Raw genomic sequence first — 18,988 nt, 5'->3', positions numbered from 1 at the left:
CTCAAGTAGCTCAAGAATAAAGATGATATAGGGGTCTATTTACTAAGCATTGGATGGAGGTAAACTGGATGGAGATAAAGTACCAGCCAGTCAGCTCCTGTCATTTATCAAACACAGCCTGTAACATTGCAGTTAGGAGCTGATTGGCTGGTACTTTATCTCTGCCCACTTTATTTCAATCCAAGACTTAGTAAATAGATCATTTAGTTTGTGAACTACAAAATACACTACAACTAAAAAGCATAAATTACTTTTTCAATGTTTACAATTTTTCTATGATTTAGCTTAAATTAAAAGCAAAATTGTATTTATCATGCTCATTCTTGATTTCATATTCCAATTAATGATTTTATAATGAAACTATGCATTTGTTTTCTTTCTTGATGATATTATATTAGGCACCTACTATTGATATCCGTCCACGTTCGGCAACTATTCAGATGAATAATGCCACGCACTTGCAAGAGAGAGACGAAGAGTATGGCTACGAGTGTCTTGATGGTAAAGATTGCGCCAGTTTCTTCTGCTGTTTTGAGGATTGCCGAACTGGTGCCTGGAGACATGGAAGAATACATATTCGTGTTGCAAAAATTGACTCCTACTCCCGAATTTTCTTCCCAACTGCTTTCTGCTTGTTTAATTTGGTCTATTGGGTATCGTACCTTTATCTATAAAGAAAACACAAAACAGAAATCTACCATGGAAATGGATACGCAACACAGGCCATATAAAACGTAAAATATTGAATTTATGAAGTAATATGGTTTGTGTATCACACCAATGCACATTGTATCTTTTTATTAAATTTACTGAGTGCCATAAGTTAGTATTACTCATCAGACGGTGGAGCTTTCAGATGTTGTTTAAGTCTTTAACACTGCATATGCATTATAAGAAAATCGATTTACAGTAAGGATGAGCATATCAAAAGCTTCCGTGGCAATGCAGTATGGTACAGACACCGTCCCACCATAATAACTTGCTGTGTTAAGGTATCATTCCATTTCAATAATAGTACGTATAACATTGACATACTATTAACCCTTGTCTACAGGAGCTAAGCTGAAAACAATTTTTCTAACATTAAAAACTACTCACTATCCAGTTGGGGAGCACGTGTAAACTGATGTATATATTTTATTATCTTAAACCCTGTAGCACATACTGTAATTTAATGCATGCATTCCTTGGGGCCAACATACAGCAAAGGTACTATGCCATACAGTGTTATGTTTTCTTTATATGTCTACCTGTGCTATTTTAGGTAAATGATGGTTCGAATTCACCTCAGCCATAGTTATCTATGTTCTCTTGCATGAAAACTGGTTTCTTCTGAACTTTCCTGGGTACTATTACATAAGGTATGCCTTAAGGATATGAACACAATTAATCTGCTTTTCTGGAACCATCTTTTTTTCAGTATCTCAAAATATCTGCCAAATGGAAGAGCCAAGCAGTAGAAGATAATGTTTTTTATTATTATTATTATTATTATTATTATTATTATCCTTTTGGTTATCTACAATGGTCAAGATGTAACAGGGTCATAGATAACCTTCGGTGCATGATGTCGGATGATCTTGGAAGTTTTTTAAAGTGACAATCACTTACAAGGCATGTCTGAGATCAACCGGTATCCCGCACCTTTGGCGATCTTGAACCTTATTACATCTCACCCTCTATATGTACTGATATAGACTTTTGTTTACTAGTGGAAAAGGGACATCTAGCAGCACCACAGCTCTTAGTTTGTAAGAAGCTAACATGTATTAAGAAATCTATTTAACTGTGTATGTGTCTGAAAAATAGCATTACTTGTAAGTGCTTAGAAGTTGGGATGCGGAATACTCTATCAGCAAGTAGCGTCTTTGCAGATTACCAATACAATCACTTACTTTCATGTGAACTGTCTTGGGGCAGAAGTAAGGTAGTCAAGATTTTTTCTTAATATGAAAAATGTTTGACAAAGGAATTCTAACTAAAGTACTGTGAATATTTAAGGAGCTCTATAACCTATATTAAGTAGGAACAATATGCAAAAAACTGTCTCCTATTTAGTAGAATATGGAGCCTATTTGTCACCTTATGCACCATTTACACATGTGGAATAACACTAATCACACATATTAAGCAACGGTCACATTCATTATTTGAAGCCTGGTGTAGCTGCACCTTATTCAGCAAACTCCAGAAACTAAAATCCTTCAGCTGGTGTTAGTTCTGGCTAACCTCCTTTCAAGGAGTTCCAAAGTGTGAAGAAGGATCCAGTGGGATCCCTCCACCCCCTCTGGCCCTTCAATCACTCTGGTAGTGTACATGCGTGAATTCAGTTCATACATGTGCACTAACATTGCCAGGTTGGACCACTAATTAGTGGTGGAAACAGCTGTGGCAAGTATTGTGGGTATGTGAACTTTTCAGAGCCGCCGTCCCCACACAGAAGTACTGTAATATTGAATTGCTCCGGTATTTTAGTATATACCCCGCAGCACAAGGCTACTTGAATACTTAATTATCAGGGGCCTCGATAATGAATTGGCCCCTAAATGTCTTGTTAGTGTTTAATAAGCCGTGCAATCCCATCCTGTATTGACAATTGTCATCAGAACAACACTGATTGACCATTGGTGGATTTTTCTTCTACAATAGCACAACCTATTGTCGAGCTTTAAGTCTCTATGTTTAAGCATTGATGTAAAGTATTAAGTAATTAGAATTACCCAGAAGTATATTCTTCGGAATAGGGATAACATATGTTGATTAAGTAGAAATATTGGAGGCCATTGTACACAGTAGATCTTAACAGATGAATAGCATAAATATTATACGTTGAGATAAAAATGATATGCCTGTAAAGTGCCAAAATTTCAGTTATGACCTTATAATATACAAAGGGATAATGTATTTTGCCAGGGGTAAAAATATTCACAGGTTAATCTGTATACAGAATATAAAAAGTGACATCTGTATTTTTATAAGAACTTGATCGAGAAGCTAATACTTTTTATTTTGCTAAATTTTCATAATTACCAAATATTTAGCAACATTACATTGGGGTTTTTTTTTGCGATGTGGGCATCGTGCAGTTGATATATTTCTGTGTATTCTTCTATTTGTGACATGCTGGGAAACTGGTGCTCAAGACAAAGTTGTGCCAAGTTTTGAGGAAGGCCAAGATCATATATGATTTACATATATTTTAATTCATTTATTTAGATTTTTAGCATATATTGTTCTTGTCACCTCTGCTTACTTACTATAACAATACTTATGGAACATAGCTGGTAGTTCATTGGCCACAAGGCAAACAGTCCTTCACTGCCCTCCCATTATCTTCTCAACAAATGCCTTTACACTTCTAAAACACTATCAACCCAACTAGATGAACGTTCAGTCAATCATTTCTCTTCCAGCCATTATTTCCTGTGAATGAGTCCAGTGAATAGTGCTGATGTATTGGAGACAGTGGAATCCAGTATACCTCTCGGAGGTACCTGAGATAAATAGTTCTGGCTAGTTTAACTCTTGAATGTACTAGAGATGCATAGCTCAGTCCAGTATAACTAGTGGAGGTACTGGGGATACATGGATCTGCCCAATAAGGCTTATGAATGACAAGTCTTGATGAGCAGATTTATATCCACCATTGCTCACCTACCTCCTCTGTGCTGGGGTATACAACATGCTCAGGAGTGTTTAATCACAGTAGCATTTTAGAAAGGACACTATTTAGCTTATGTTTCTGCATACTAGCTGGCCTACCTTTTGGACCCACTAATGAAACAATATATAGATCCCATGTACCCCAAGGTTAGGTACCCCTTAATAAATTTTAGCTTCTCCGTTAGCAATTTAAGATAACCACAGCTATATGATTGATAGACAGTCTATAATAACAAATACGTTTGTGCAATGGCAGGCAGCAACATAAATGGTATACATCAATAAGCATAGAACTATATTTCTTCCATTTACTATAAACCAGATGTCATGCACATGAGCTACACATAATTAACATTATAAAACTATAACCTGAAACAATGGATGAATTTTATCTAGATGAACTACATAGCTAATTAGTATAGTTGAAAATTATTCATGCAACCTTTTTTTCTCTTGGAAGATGAATAATTTGAATAAAACATTCAAATATTTACATGAAACAAAGACTGAGACAGCATAACACATCATGAAACCATAATCTGCATTTTAGTTTGCTATTTAGCTGCCTAATCTACAGACTTCTATCATTTTAATTTTAAAGATGTTTTTATTTAATGATGAACTCTGCAAAAGTGACTCCAGTTCACTAAACTAAATTTACTTAATAGTTTAATAACCATTATTGGTTGGGTTGTACTACCTTGCACTTCCTTAAGACGTATTGTAAGCTATTATTATGCACAACTTACTTTTGCAATGTTAATATGACTACATAAAATCAACTCTAAATACATAACACTGACAACACTATGAGTATGCATTACTAAAGGTTGATTTTTATCTATTTGAAATCAATGAAAATTGATGTTGTGTTTAAAGTGCTGAAAAACACATTTAATGGCATTTAAAAATCAATATAAAATTTAGATTGATTTTAAATATACCTTTAGTAAATATACTCCTATATCTTTATCGTACATATGCTAAATTTGTGCAATTTTACTATTTACAGACAATTCTGTGTAAATTACTAAAGGGCCCTACACACTGGCCGATTGCACTAAACGATATGAACGTTCTCATTCATTAGTGAATGAGAACTCGTTCATATAGTTCAGTGTGGAGGCACCTACGATGCGCGGCCCCGCGCACGTTCATCGTTGGTGCCCCGTCGCTTGTGCATGCAGGCCAATATGGACTATCTTGTCCATATTTGCATGCACTGCTATGGAGCCTGGTGACGGGGGGAGTGAATAAACTTCACTCCCCCCGTCACCTCCCGCCCCCGCCACCGGGTTGCCCATCTGTCGTATCGGCCATTAGGCAGCTCGGCGTCGGTTCAACCAATGTGTAGGGCCCTTTGTTAGTAAGAGGACACAATGGAGATCAGGTCATACTTCCCAGTTAGCTGCCAAAATTTTCTTAATAGAAAATGCTCTTAAATGTATCTTTTCACTTTTCAATTACCATTTACAGTATTACCTTATTTCTATAAAGGTTCACAAACTGTTATACATTCCTTTGATTTATTTGGCATTTATACCAAGGTCTCCTACAGGGTCCATATCACATAAGCAAATTTCTTGATTATTGTTATGTATTCAATTTAGAATGTTTGACTTGCATGTATAAACACAATTATTGTCCCATAGGTGTGCTAATATCCAATAATCTCAAGTTTATTTCATGTATATGCCTCATCCTATAGCTTATAAACCAATATGACTCTTTAGGGGGTCAGAACTGTAAAACTTATGCTGTATATCATAACATTGGAATTTTTTTTTTCACCAAAGTGCACTAACACTATATACATTATAGATATACACCGTGTTGTTTTCAAGTAAATAGATAGTAACCCCAATTGATACAAATGTATGAGGGTGGTTCAAAAAGTAAGGTAACAAGACCTCCCACATGTGTAATGTTCTCTCTAATTACCTGCCATGCCGGAGCAGGTACAGTACACCACTGCTTCCCCTCACAGCCCTTAGACTGCACCTCGTATCAGTCATAGGGGCATATGTAATAGGGTCCGAGTTTGCCAGAGATGCGGGATGCCAGACAATCTTAGAGGATTTTTTTAAAGTGGCCCTCATTTACAAGTCATGGTTTTGCCTGGTAAATGATTGCCGATTTAAAAAAAAACACTGAGATCATCTAGCATCCCGCATTTCCGGCAAACTGTCACAACATCAATACAAACTTGTTGAGGCATACGGTGACAATACCATGTCATGGGAACAGTTTTGGGTTTGTCGCACTGCCTGTGGTGGATGTGCTTGGCCAGCTGGATCCCTGTACCTCATGAATGCCTGTCCTGCTGTTATCATAGGCAGTGCACCAACCCAAACCTATTTCTGTGACATGATGTTATCACCGTACACCTCGACAAGTTAGTGATGAATTCCAAATCTGATGCAGAAATATGATCACACTATGCACCTCAATGTTTGACCATGTCTCCACCAGCCTTATACTTGATGTTGGGACAGTGGTCTATCTGCCCTGGCAGAAAATTAGAATGAAATAAAGAACATTACAGAAGTGTTATCTTACTTATTGAACCACCCTCGTACATGAAATGTACTGGTGTTCAATTTTCTTCTTTACGTTTTCATGGTATGTTATTACGGGTTAAAATGGTAAATTAGGGTTATAATTTTTAAAAGGCACAGGGCCTGACTCAGAGGGGTACGCACTGCCCATGCCAGATGCAGTGAAGCATTTTTTTGCTCCTGCTCATGCATCTAGTCACATGCACCCTGATTGTGTCCATGCAGAGTCGCAATTCTTATTTCTGGCACATACATGGAGAATATTGCAAATATAATGGGAATTCCTGTGTAGCAACAAGTAGGTGTCGAAGCGCATGCACGGATATGGTCTTTCTTGTTAGGGGTGTTATAAGAGGTTGCAGACATGTTGATGAGGCTCAACAACTCACTTTGAAGGCCATACATGGACAGAGAAGCCACCTACCATTGGACTACTGCATTTTACATTGGTGCGACCAATGGTGGCATCTAAGGATGGTGTGAGTATAACTACATGTATGTATGCTGACAGTGGGCACCTCAATACTTGCACATTAGGTAGCATGGATGTACACAATGAAGGACTTTGTAGCAGCATTTGTTTACAGTTACAGAAGGGCAACCACCAATGGACACAGCTGGAGGCGCTTCTATGTCCACCTCTGAAACAGGCCCATGAACCTGTATTTTTTCGTTCTTTATCATGTGGCTTATGTTCAAGGCTACATTATTAACTACTTGACCCCATTAGAGGAAACTTGTAATGCTGAATAATAACTCTTTTGTAGGAAAGTCTAATACTGTTACAAATACAATTTTTATCCTATACTACAGTATATTCCTGAGATCGTCTAAAGCTTTGGTTGCCTTTTTTGAGAGCGTAATGCTTGTGGAAGGCTATATGCCTTTATAAACTTGTACCAATACAATTTCTCTGATTTCTTTTGATGAGGTATTATGATCAGAAGATCAGGGAACACCTGCAATGTAAAAACTTTAGTTTCCCTATCCCATAAAAAAAATATTTTTGTCTTGTTTTGTGTTCTATGTAAATAGAAAATTAAGTGTTAAAGAATATATAAAGATTGATATGGTTATGGCTTTCACTTTTTTTTATATAATGATGATAAAGAAAGCATTGTGTACCGGTAAATGTTGTTGTAGGTGTAAGTTCTGTGTTCCACGTGAAATGTAATATTTTTTTGGTGTAAAAAGAGCAATATTCTGAAATGCTGCTTTTTGTTTGGAAGCAAATATAAACGGATTTATTGAATGATGTGGCCCTAAAATAGTTTTTCAATATGTTTAAATTAACTGTGAATTACAGTATCCATCATCTATTTGATTTACTTACAAAACTTCAGACTGTAACCAAGTGCATACTACGTACTTTCTAATTCATACCTTATTGTTTTTTTTTAATATTTGTCTATTTTTAATGGTTTCCTATATTTTTTTTAAATTACATTTGAGTAATATTAATATGTAAAATGCATAGTTATATAAAATGTTCAGTGCTCCTGTTGCCGAAATAAAGTTGAGGCTGCCATTTTGTAACTGTAGTTTACCAATTCACTTCATGTTTGCTTATTATTCCAAAATGTTTGAGACTCCTGATTTTCACTCAAATTACCAAGAGTGTAGACTAGGCTTCCGGATGCTGCCCACTTCCCCAGGTAATTGGGCAGACCGAGGGCTAGATGGTGATATTTATGTCATTGTGGCCAAATTATGTTATTAAGCAGCTGGTAGGAGGGCTGTGATGATGCATCATGAATCCTGAACCTATTGGCTTAACTCTAACCCTCCAGGATTGCGTGGAGTGAACATGAAAAAAGTCAGTCACTTGGAATATGCAACATCTCTGACATACTTTGCTTAAAGTTACCTCCAAAATGGCTGTCTCCACTCTGTAGAGGTGACAGATTCACTTTAATTTCCCATAGGTGACAATGATTGAGATTTATCAAAGCCTGGAGAGATAACGTAAACAATCATCTAATAACTTTCATTTTTCAAAAACATCCTTTTAAAATGACCAAATGTGATTGGATGGTACTTTATACCATCCAATCACATGGTACTCCCCAATATTGTCTTTGTCTTCAATGGCTGATCTCACAGCTACGGCCACAATTAGTTGCAGATGACTTACTCCCTTTAGAGATATCCAATAAATGGGTGAGACCAACATGTGTGTTCAGTACACTGACAAGTTATTGGCTCATTTGGACATACTGATCATAAATAAAATGTTTGATAGCAAATACCCATCAGAAGCTATGCTCAGGACATTATATTTTGCTGTGTCTCTCTTCTTCTGAACCACTTTTATTTCAGAGGTATGTTCATACTGTACTAATAAATGTATATATCACAAAAAAATCTCAGAGTGAATCTGATGTTTCATGATACCTTCTGTTGTGTCACATAGTAAAAAAACATGAAGCAACATTTTTGTAAGCATGAACAACACGAACATTACAAAGTGCACTATGCATCCGGTGACACTAAGAGGCGGAGACATTTCATTGTCTAGTGGTATGTGACAGAAATGCTGTACAGGAAGACATTTCTGCCCTCATATTTGTTTAAAATGTAATTGTAATTTGTAACATATTTGCCTGCCAGCATTGTGATAACTTGAGCCTGCAGTCTAGGACAAAGTTTTTCCACAAAAGTAGCCTATTTACAATGGAAGAAAATCCAAACAGGAAAATCACTTATTCAAAAACTAGTGGCATCTTGACCCTACTGATGTCCGCTATTTTTGAATCTGTCATGAAAGTTTTGTGTGTTAAAAACAGATTTTAATTTAAATTTATAGGACAATTCTATGATATTGTTTGATCTTTAACTTCTGTTGTCTATAATATAAAGTCTAAAATTCACTAAGAAAAAGTTTACATATGTAAGAAATTACAGCCTACATGGGAGTTTATTTATCCATGACAGTCACTTGTGACTATAACAAAGATATGGCAGCATGCAATGAGCCAGATGTGGATATTTCCACTTTAAAAAGCCTAGATATACTGTTTCCACAGTAAATTTTGAGCTTTTGTTTGTTTTTGGAAGGCAACACATTTCTTGATGGGACATGTAGCATAATATATTGATGTCAACCTAAGGGTGTGTACACACGGTGAGATCCTTGCTATGCCCGATTTTCACTTGCCATTTCCCTTGAACTCCCCAGAGCCAAGATAGCACAGATTTTGACTAACTTTTCTTGAGATATGGACTATGTGTGCTTACGATTTTGGCTTATGTGAAATTCTGCCTTATGTGAGATGTCATTGACATGTGAGATGAACTAGATAGTACACCGATCTAGCAAGGATTGACTTGCCTGCACAGTCTATCTTTTCCTGCGATGCCGACCTGGCGGGACCGCGCATCGGGATCGAATCAGAATCGCAAGGTGACTTTCACCTTGCGATCTGCACTAACTTTTCTTCCGATTCTGACTATATAGTCAGAATCTGAAGAAAATATCTCACCGTGTGTACACACCCTAAGTCTTCTTTGATTGATTGATTGATTGATTGATTGATTGCATTATTAAAGCCATTTTGTAAATTAAAGGCTATACAATTAGCTAACCGCACAGTCCTTTGCAAGGGTTGGGTAGGCGATCCCGACGCTCGGAATCCCGGCGGTCATAATACTGAATACCTATGCCGTGATCCCGACCAACCGAATGCCGGCAGGTAGGGGGGGGGGGCAAGCACAATGAAGCCCCTTGCGGGCTCGTTCTGTTCCAACTCAATGAGTGTCGTGGACACCCAAGAGTGGGAATAGCTGTGGAGGTGCTGCCGGCATTCTGACGGTCGGGATCCCGGCGTTGGTATTCTGACCGGCGGGATCTTGATTACATCCCCTTTGCAACTACCACCCATTTATCCATTTAAAGCCCCGGTCCGTTCTTACGAGCTGATGCACTACTTTTCATTTTAATATGTAACTGAGGGAAAAAGCAGAGCTCAGTTATTAATAAGCAGAGACAACACAGACTTGCTATAACTGCTTAATACAGCCATAGAACATGTTACCGCTACTCCACTACAAACATACAGTAAGTAATGAAAATTTTTAATAATACTTTAAAAATTATAAATTAATACTATCTATATCCATTAATTCCAAAAAATAAAGTTTTTGCCTTCCTGTGACAGTAGCCAAAAGGAAGACTGCAGTGAATCTCGTTAAACAAGCTTCCTATGCATTGCATGTGGAAGCCTTTGCTGGAAATAGGACAATATAAGTCTTTGATACATACAGTACTGTAAGTGAGATGCCCTATTTCCTTCCAAAATGTCCTTAATCACCCGAGAGAGGGTTTTTCTCCACATAACAAATAGACCAGTCCAGTCACATTGTAAATATGTGCAAATTTTACACAGAATCACAGCAATTAGCCTAGTGTAATTTAGACAGTAACTTCAAGTGTTTGATTGGTTGCCATGGGTTACTGTTTATTTTGCACAGAAATTAAATTTTAGTAAATTAATCATAAATGTTTGATTGGTTAATTATCCTAGAATTATCCTGGTCCACCTATCCACAAATTCAATTTTGTTTTTAGGTATTGAATGTTTTGATTTCAGTGCTTTTACTGTAGTATACACCAAAATTGGCGTTACATATGTATTTTAGGTTGTACTTTTTCTCAAAATTTATTGGAATTTAATTGTAAAGTCTATCATTTAAATCTGATCCTAATTATGAGTCACACATAAATTCATATGCATTCTCATCTAGGGAGTTTTATCAAACTGAATGTGTCATAGCGACCCTACATATCTTTGCCTATCTTTGAGGGATTCTGAGATGGGTGGATTGCAGTTATTTGTCTCTATCCAGGAAATGGGCATTACTGGGTGTCAACTGTATGTTCACATGTAAGAAAACCATTTTGTGGACGTGTAGTGGGTGACAGATCGCAATACATTTAAGAGGAGCAGATCAATGTAAGGGGTTGCTGGGTGCAGCTGCCGTCTAGGGTTTCCATGGTTTGTAGTCTCTGGATGGAGAAAATCCCCTTCCTGGCTGCTCCACCTGCTCCTTTCCTACAGCCCATCTCCACCCGCCTCCTGAGCCCTCCTTCCCCAAGTACCTAGCTCAGACCCCTACAGTATGTAGCATGTTACTCTGGACTGGCCCCTCCTCCGGGACCAGCCCTACGCTCACTTCTCATCACCCACTTCATATTTTTCTTCCTCCCCTATTTTTCCTCAGCTCCCCCATCGTCCCTTCTTTCTGCCCACCTTCAAAGCAAAAGCCCCCCTTCATTTGCTGCACCATGTGGTGTAAGTGCCAATAAAAATGAGATTACAGCTGCTCAAGTGGATGGAGGGCTGTGGGCAGTGCAGTTGCAGAGATCTGTACAACTCAGAATAAAGGATGCTGACGATAGACTTCTAAAAATAGACAGTGAACAGAAGTTTAGCAGAGTTGCCGTGAATCAGGCTTTCTGTGCACATTAGCTATATATTATACCAACACCCGAGCAACTATTTAGTTATTAAAAACCTAACAGTACTCTTAAATCATAGTTTAAAGGGATTTAGTAGTTCTAAATTTGTCCTAAAGTTGCATGGTTGATGCTGGTGTTCATAAATCATTTGTGAGATAGTCATTATGATCTAGAATAAATGTTGGGCTATGAAGGGTCCAGGGATGATGAGCAGTAGCAGTCTACTCTTTCTCCCTGCCCGATATGCCACCGCGGCAGCGTTGCTATTCAACAACCAGTGTTAATGGATAGGTAAGTAGTATGGGGGGGGGGGGGGATTGCACTTAACCCTACCTCCCCAGGTATGCCACTGGCATGTTCTATTACTAGTCTTTAATCTGTTTGAAAAATTCTTCCTTTTTATGATGGTTTATTTCCTTATTGGCATCAAAAGTGCCTGTGTTTCTGAGGGTTATTGATACCATAGTGCAAGTAACATGTAGAATATAAGGTGCCATAGCAACTAGGGATGCTGAAATGTTACTGATTACCCATGTCCAGGCTTGTTGATGTGGCCCTGGTCAGCTGCTGAGAGGGACATTAGTATTTCCTCTTTTCTTGAGGGTGCATGGTCATGCCACCCAGATTTGGCCATGTCCCCCCCCCCCCCCCCACCCAAAGTACCTGGGCTACAGTCAGTCGAGGGCCTTGATAACAATGAAACAATCAGCCAAATGTTTGTCACTTCTTTTGCGGTTTTGGATGCTGAATTTAAAGGGGCAATAAAATCTACAAACAGTCCTGATGTTTTAATTTAACATTGCTGACTCCAATACAGCAGGTCAAACTGCTGAAGATGCCACAGTTTTGAAAATCACTGCTTGGTAAATTTACTCCTTGATCTTTCAATAGAAAGTAAATGCCTGCTTAGATACTATGGGTATAAGCACGTGTACTATTTTCTTTATGATTCTATATATGAATTATGTATTTACAGTATCTGTCAATCGGTTCATAAATTTAGAATTCCTGACATATCTCTATATAGTTCTAGGTGCCAGTGAATCTTTAAGCAATTAAAAACACAATGACTGACATCAGTACAGTATATCTTTAGGCAGAGAAAACTAGAAAGTTTTACCTGTACTGCATTTCTAATAATATATGATAGAAAAAGAGGTGGCTAAGATTGATGAATTTACTATATGGTGTTGCATTGACCAATCAACCTCCCTGAGCTGTTTTTTTCTCCAGTGTTTCTATAAGTTCCCAGTTCCATTATCCCAATTTTCTCGTTGTCCAATGTATTTAAAAATATTTCAAAAATTGCACATATTTGTGAACTCTTTTTTCAATAAACAGCACTGCAATCTTCTGCTTGTGTCTTAGGTTTTCTTTAAGTATGTACTCTTTAAATTAACACAATTCCATTTTAAAGCCGATTTTTCAAACCAATAGTAATTAGGTCACAGCGGAAAATATAAAGGTTAAGCTCCACCCAGTACCAAATCCCCCGTTGACTTCTTCAACCACACCACAACAGCCAAATTACAGCCCTTCCACAAGCAAAGTATGAGGGTGGAAAAAAGTTTCAGTCACTTTTTTTTTAACCACCCTTTTAATTTTTAGTAGACCTACAGTATAGTCAACTGGCAGTGATGGAGAAAATTAGATTAGGGCAAATTGTAGTAGGGACATTTAGCCTGTCATTTACTGGGTGCCAAGGAAAAACAGCAGCACAACTTCTTTTAGGCCCAAACTGGCCCTCATATGCCCCCCAAACCTAAATAAATGAAACTAAATAAACTGAGAAGCAAAATTAAATATTATCCTCATTATCTAGAGAAAAGAGATTGTGCAATATTGCTTTTAAAACTGGAATAAATTTATTTTCACATCACACACAATAAAATAAAAAAGACAAGCATATCACCACTTGGGTGGTAGGTGGGGTACATCTCTCACTCTAAGCCAAAGTATACCTTCTGGATGTTCCTTGAATCAATGTCCAACCAGTCTGTAACAGGTGCAGGTCTCTGGAGAAATCCCCAAAACGATCAAACAGGCCAACGTATGCTTAAAACGTTTCGGAACAGCGTCCTTCATCAGAGTTATGATATGCTTTTTTATTTTATTTTATTGTGTGATGTGAAAATAAATTTGTTCCAGTTTTAAAAGCAATATTGCACGATCACTTTTCTCTTTTCTCGAGATAATGAGGATACTATGAGATTATTGTTTAAAAAGTCTGAAACTGATTCCTGAAAAAGGTTTTTGAAAAAAGTAAGCATCACATTCATTTGTATAGAAGAAACTGTTCATTTGCGCCTATCTGGACAATTCTTTTTTTCTAGGTTATTCTTGTAAGGAGATTTGTGGAGCCTCCTTTTTGTCACAGAGGCAGCAATAGAACTTTGTCTATGCACAATTATAATTCACAACTTTGGAAATTTGCAAAATGAAATATGTAAAGAGGTTTCCCATTATATGTGTGAATTTTAAAACTGAGTAATGTATACTGACTTACAACAATACTACAGTACACTCACGGCAGGGGTAATTGGAGACTCAGCTACAGTATAACATAATTTATCAAAGAGACAAACTATGTGGAAGGATGATTTGGTAATAAAGATAGGCGATGACCACATCGATAGCATACATTTTTGGAGGAAAAAACATTTAATTTACCTTAAAGGGGATCAACCCAGCTTTCCTGTTCACACAGCACAGCAAGCCGGGTTGAACATGCGTTCAAACCTTCTCGCTACCCGAGTTGAAATACCGGGTCGCTCGACCTGGATTATTTCAACTGGCCCCTTTCAGACTGCACAGTAACACGGGTTATGCGTGCTCATGTGCAATAATTCATGTTAAAGGCTGGTGGTCGGAATGGGGTATTAGAGTTTCACCTACAATGTCTCAAATTTGCAGTGTAATGTTTTAACAGTCATGGACGCAGATAAGGCTTGGATGGATATTAAGTACAGTATGACCCAGTTTGTCCAGGTATTTCAATCAAGAATATTGTGGAATTTGCAACTTGACAGTTTGCTGGAGCTACTGTAACTATTTTTACTGTGATAAATAGCCCTGTGTGTTGATGCGTTCTTTTGTACATCCTAGAAGTATCTCTACCAAAAGATAACAGCGCCATATTTGTTATCTTGTAAGAAGAGATGACCTATCTACAGGATTTAGTATTTTGAATATCAAGGAAACAAGTACCCATGACTCCTACATCACAAAACGTACACAGAAAGACTAAAAAATCTCAATATGTATAGTTTGGAGCAGAGAAGGGAAAGGGGGGACATGATAGAAACTTTCAAATATATAAATGGTTTTAACAAGTTCCAGGAGGGAAACAATCTCCAAATGAAGAGAAGCAATAGGACACGAGGACATGCGCTGAGACTGGAGGGGGGGAGGTTCAGGGGAAATTTGAGGAAAAATTACTTCACAGAAAGTGTAGTGGACAAGTGGAATAGTCTCCTATCAGAGGTGGTAGAGGGTAAGACAGTAGAGCAATATAAACATGCATGGGATAGACATAAGGATATCCTTACGAAGAAATAAGGATCAAATATGATTTGAGATAAAAAAAAGTATGGTTAAAAAAAGGAGCAGACTAGATGGGCCAAGTGGTTCTTATCTGCCGTCAAATTCTGTATATTTTGTTTGACCATATAATACTGTACTGTATGTGTCATTTTCACTACTCACTTGTGTGTTTTGTTTAATCTTTTTATTTGTAACAGCAGAAATGAAAAAGAGGATGTTCCAAATATGAAGTACAGTAAAGAAAGGTACATAATTATTAAAGGCCAGGCTGATAGAAGCATGGAAGTAATGGTTAATTTCAAGAGAATCTATTGAGGACTCACCACCTTTTGAATAACATTATCCAAAGGAAGTTACACAGACATTTCCTGCCATCTACATGTTATTTACCATATGAGGCTTGACTCAGTGTTCTAGTCACATTTAACTAGTTCATGGAACAGTTTATGAAGTTTATCGTCAGGAGCCTAGAGACTATTTGATTGCCATCTCATAGCCTTGTAGCCTCTTAGTGGGGTCTTTTTTATGTTTCTTAAACACTATTGCGTGGAGGCTCCACACTTTCATTAGTCTACTGTTCGGACACTGATCGTGTGTAACCTGAGACTGTAGAGTGACTAGTGCACCTCTAGAGGTGCAATATTTATATAAGTATATAAAATAAACATAAAATATTGCCTAATATAATTGTTCCCAAACAAAAATATAAATCATTTTGTAAAAACTTTGGAATAAACTACAGCAACCCCAAATATTATTGCCCATGCCAGACAAAAAAATTTAAATAAATTGATTAGCTTTAATCATTAATACAACAAAAAAAATGGCTTAAATAACCCACATCCTATGGATGTTTTCATTATATTGTTTCAAAGTTATATAAGTGTATTGATATGAATAAGCACAATGGGGCAGATGTATTAACCTGTAGAAGGCATAAGGAAATGATAAACCAGTGATATGTGCAAGGTGATAAAGGCAGCAGCCAATCAGATCCTAACTGTTAATTTACATATTGGAGCTGATTGGCTGGTGCCTTTATCACCTTGCACATATCACTGGTTTATCACTTCCTTATGCCGTCTCCAGGTTAATACATCTGCCCCAATATTAGAAACCATATAACTTGACTATGGAGGTAATTAAGACCAGATCATAGATGTGCATAAAAACACACATCTACAATCAAATTCTTTGACATGCAGGGGGCCGCCCAGCACAGGGCAAGTCCGTCCTGCATGCCGGGTCCTTCCCCCATCCCACCGCAGACATACAGAAGCATCGCATAGTGGCAATGCTTTTGCATATTTCGAGTAGCCCTCTGCCTACGCAGCCTAGCTACCGTTTACCGCTATGTTTTTGGTCACAGCCGCTGCGACCCGCCCCACAAAACGCAATGTCGATACCCCGTTCCTGCCCGCCTCCAGGGCTTAAACTGTGTCCTGCGGAGAACGCAGTTTAGAACCTTGCACATGCATGTAGCGGCGTACACGCATGCACACATTTGCAAAGATCACTTCATATCGATTTTCACTCATCAGCGACGGGGTCTGAATTAGTCCCTATATCATATATATCTGACCCTTTCACAAACACTTTGAGTACTTATGTTGAACTGTCTAGACCGGTTAACTGGCTGTAGTGGAGGACAATGATAAAATAATATTTTATGCCACATATACTTAAAAAACCCCAATATTAAACATTAAATCCGAGTAAACCCAATTAGTCATTTGCATACATAGCATTTCTGAACTAAGTAATAGTTTAGCTACAGTTTTGTCATCATCGCCAAAAATGTAAATGTTTATAGATTAAGGTGCGTGATTAGGAAATAACAACAGAAACCATACATCATGTAATACAAACAGCTGAAATGGCAACCTGACATGGTTTTTCATCCCCAAGTAATGTACAGTAGTCTTTATTAGGGGAATATATGGGGGGAAAATGGGGTGTGGATCAGGGATGCGGTCAATTTACCTACAATCAAAATCCCGATGGTCAAAATAGAGACAACCATTGACCGATGGTCAAAATACCGACAAGGTCAAAATATGGACATTGTCAAAAGACTGACATTTAAAATACAGACAAGGTCAGAATACAGACATTTAAAATGTCAACAGGTCAAAGTGTCAACATAAGTTTTTCATGATTTTTTCATTGAAACCAACTTGTTCATACTTTACCATCCCAGTGCACATGGAGGGGGAATATAAAAGTGTGCCAAGCGCAGCAAAGCACCATGCCTAAAGCATGGAAAGCGAAGCGAGCCATGCAAGGGGATGTGGTACATTTATACGGCATTCATGTTGACCTATGTCGACAGACACACACAAAAAACAATGAAAACTCATGTCGACTTTTTGACCTGTCAACATATTAAATGTTGGTATTTTGACCTTGTCTGTATTTTGACCATCGGTCAATTGTTGACGGTATTTTGACCATTAGAATTTTGATTGTAGGTTTTTCATACTGATCCCATGGATCATTATATCTACGCTAAAAAGGTCTACAGTCAATAGGTCAACAACAAATGGCTGACATGCATTAGGTCGACAGAGGCAAAATGTTGACATGGAATAGGTAGGAAGTAGTAAAGGTCAACGGAGCAAAAGGTTGACATGGAAATGGTTGACACAAAAAAGTTGACATTTTTTTTCTGTGTTTCGGCACTCTTCTACAGCGAAAAAGCCCCATTAGTGTACCACGTTCCCTTGCATGGCTCACTTCGGGCAAAGTTACTATTCACAATCGTAGTCCACGTGGATGGGAAAGTATAAATAAGTTAAAAAAAACAAGATAAGAAAAAAACTTGTGTCGACCATATTTGTGTCAACCATTGTCATGACAACCTTTTGAAATGGTGGACCTTTTGACCCTCTCAACCTAATGCACTTTGACCATTGGTGGTCAACCTGTTGACTGTAGACCTTTTTAGTGTAGATCTATAGATCTGATACTGAAAAAAAGCACAATGTGCTTAAAGACATCTACGGTATGTAAGCTACTGTCACAACTGAGGGCCTGAGCTGACGGGAGGCAGCCTCAGTTGTAGGGACTGTCACAACTGAGGGCCTGAGCTGACGGGAGGCAGCCTCAGTTGTAGGGGCTGAGGTGTAATGGAACCTGGCAGGTTGTATCAGACCCCTAGACATGTAGAAGAATTGCCCGAAGGCGTGACCACGACAACCAGGAATAAAAGTCAATGATGTTTATTTATGACAACTCCGCAACACAGCAGCAGTAAAAGAAAACGTAAAAGTCAGCAAAGAATAAATACAGTTCCTGGGTACTACAGGATGGCAGGAGCCACAGGGCACTGGTAGTGTGAGATAGTTCTTATGATCTTCTAGATGGAAAGTCCTTACCAGGCCCGACTGTAGCAATGGAGATAACCCAGGATTGTGCCAGCTGGTGTTCCAGGAAAAGCTGGGTTGCTGAAGATAAAACAGCTGCTGTGGATACTGGCTGGAACCAGACTGTTGTTAGCACGGAGTGGATACTGGCTGGAACCAGTTAAATAATAAATGAACTTGGGAGCGATGAAATATGAACTGAAATGTAGAACTTGAGAGCGGAGAAATAATAATACCGGTGGAGAGTGGTAAAGTGTAGAAAGGACACCGGCCCTTTAAGGGAAGCTGTACTCTGCTGGAAGCTGAGCTGGAAGCAGGTAATGTTGTAGCTGGAAACAGATGAATCCACAATGGATTGGAGAGTCAGGCTACACCGCAGGTGGAATGCTGGTGCGGGTCTC

The 18,988-nt window shown here is 38.1% G+C and overlaps 1 protein-coding gene across 2 annotated transcripts in view; it reads left to right on the top strand.

The window, feature by feature from the left end:
* The window catches only part of GABRG2 (gamma-aminobutyric acid type A receptor subunit gamma2), a 234,322-nt gene extending 221,290 nt beyond the window's left edge, over positions 1 to 13,032 (top strand). For both annotated transcript variants that reach the window (XM_063928752.1, XM_063928753.1), the window contains one exon: positions 399 to 13,032. In XM_063928752.1, the coding sequence (XP_063784822.1) occupies positions 399 to 674 (276 nt within the window). In that variant the 3' untranslated portion in view covers positions 675 to 13,032. The remainder of the gene's footprint in view (positions 1 to 398) is intronic.
* The last annotated feature ends 5,956 nt before the right edge of the window (positions 13,033 to 18,988 follow it).

Source organism: Pseudophryne corroboree, chromosome 6, assembly GCF_028390025.1.
Source record: "Pseudophryne corroboree isolate aPseCor3 chromosome 6, aPseCor3.hap2, whole genome shotgun sequence".
Lineage (NCBI taxonomy): Eukaryota > Metazoa > Chordata > Amphibia > Anura > Myobatrachidae > Pseudophryne > Pseudophryne corroboree.
Note: the sequence above shows the minus strand (reverse complement) of the source record. Positions and strands in the feature narration are given on the sequence as shown.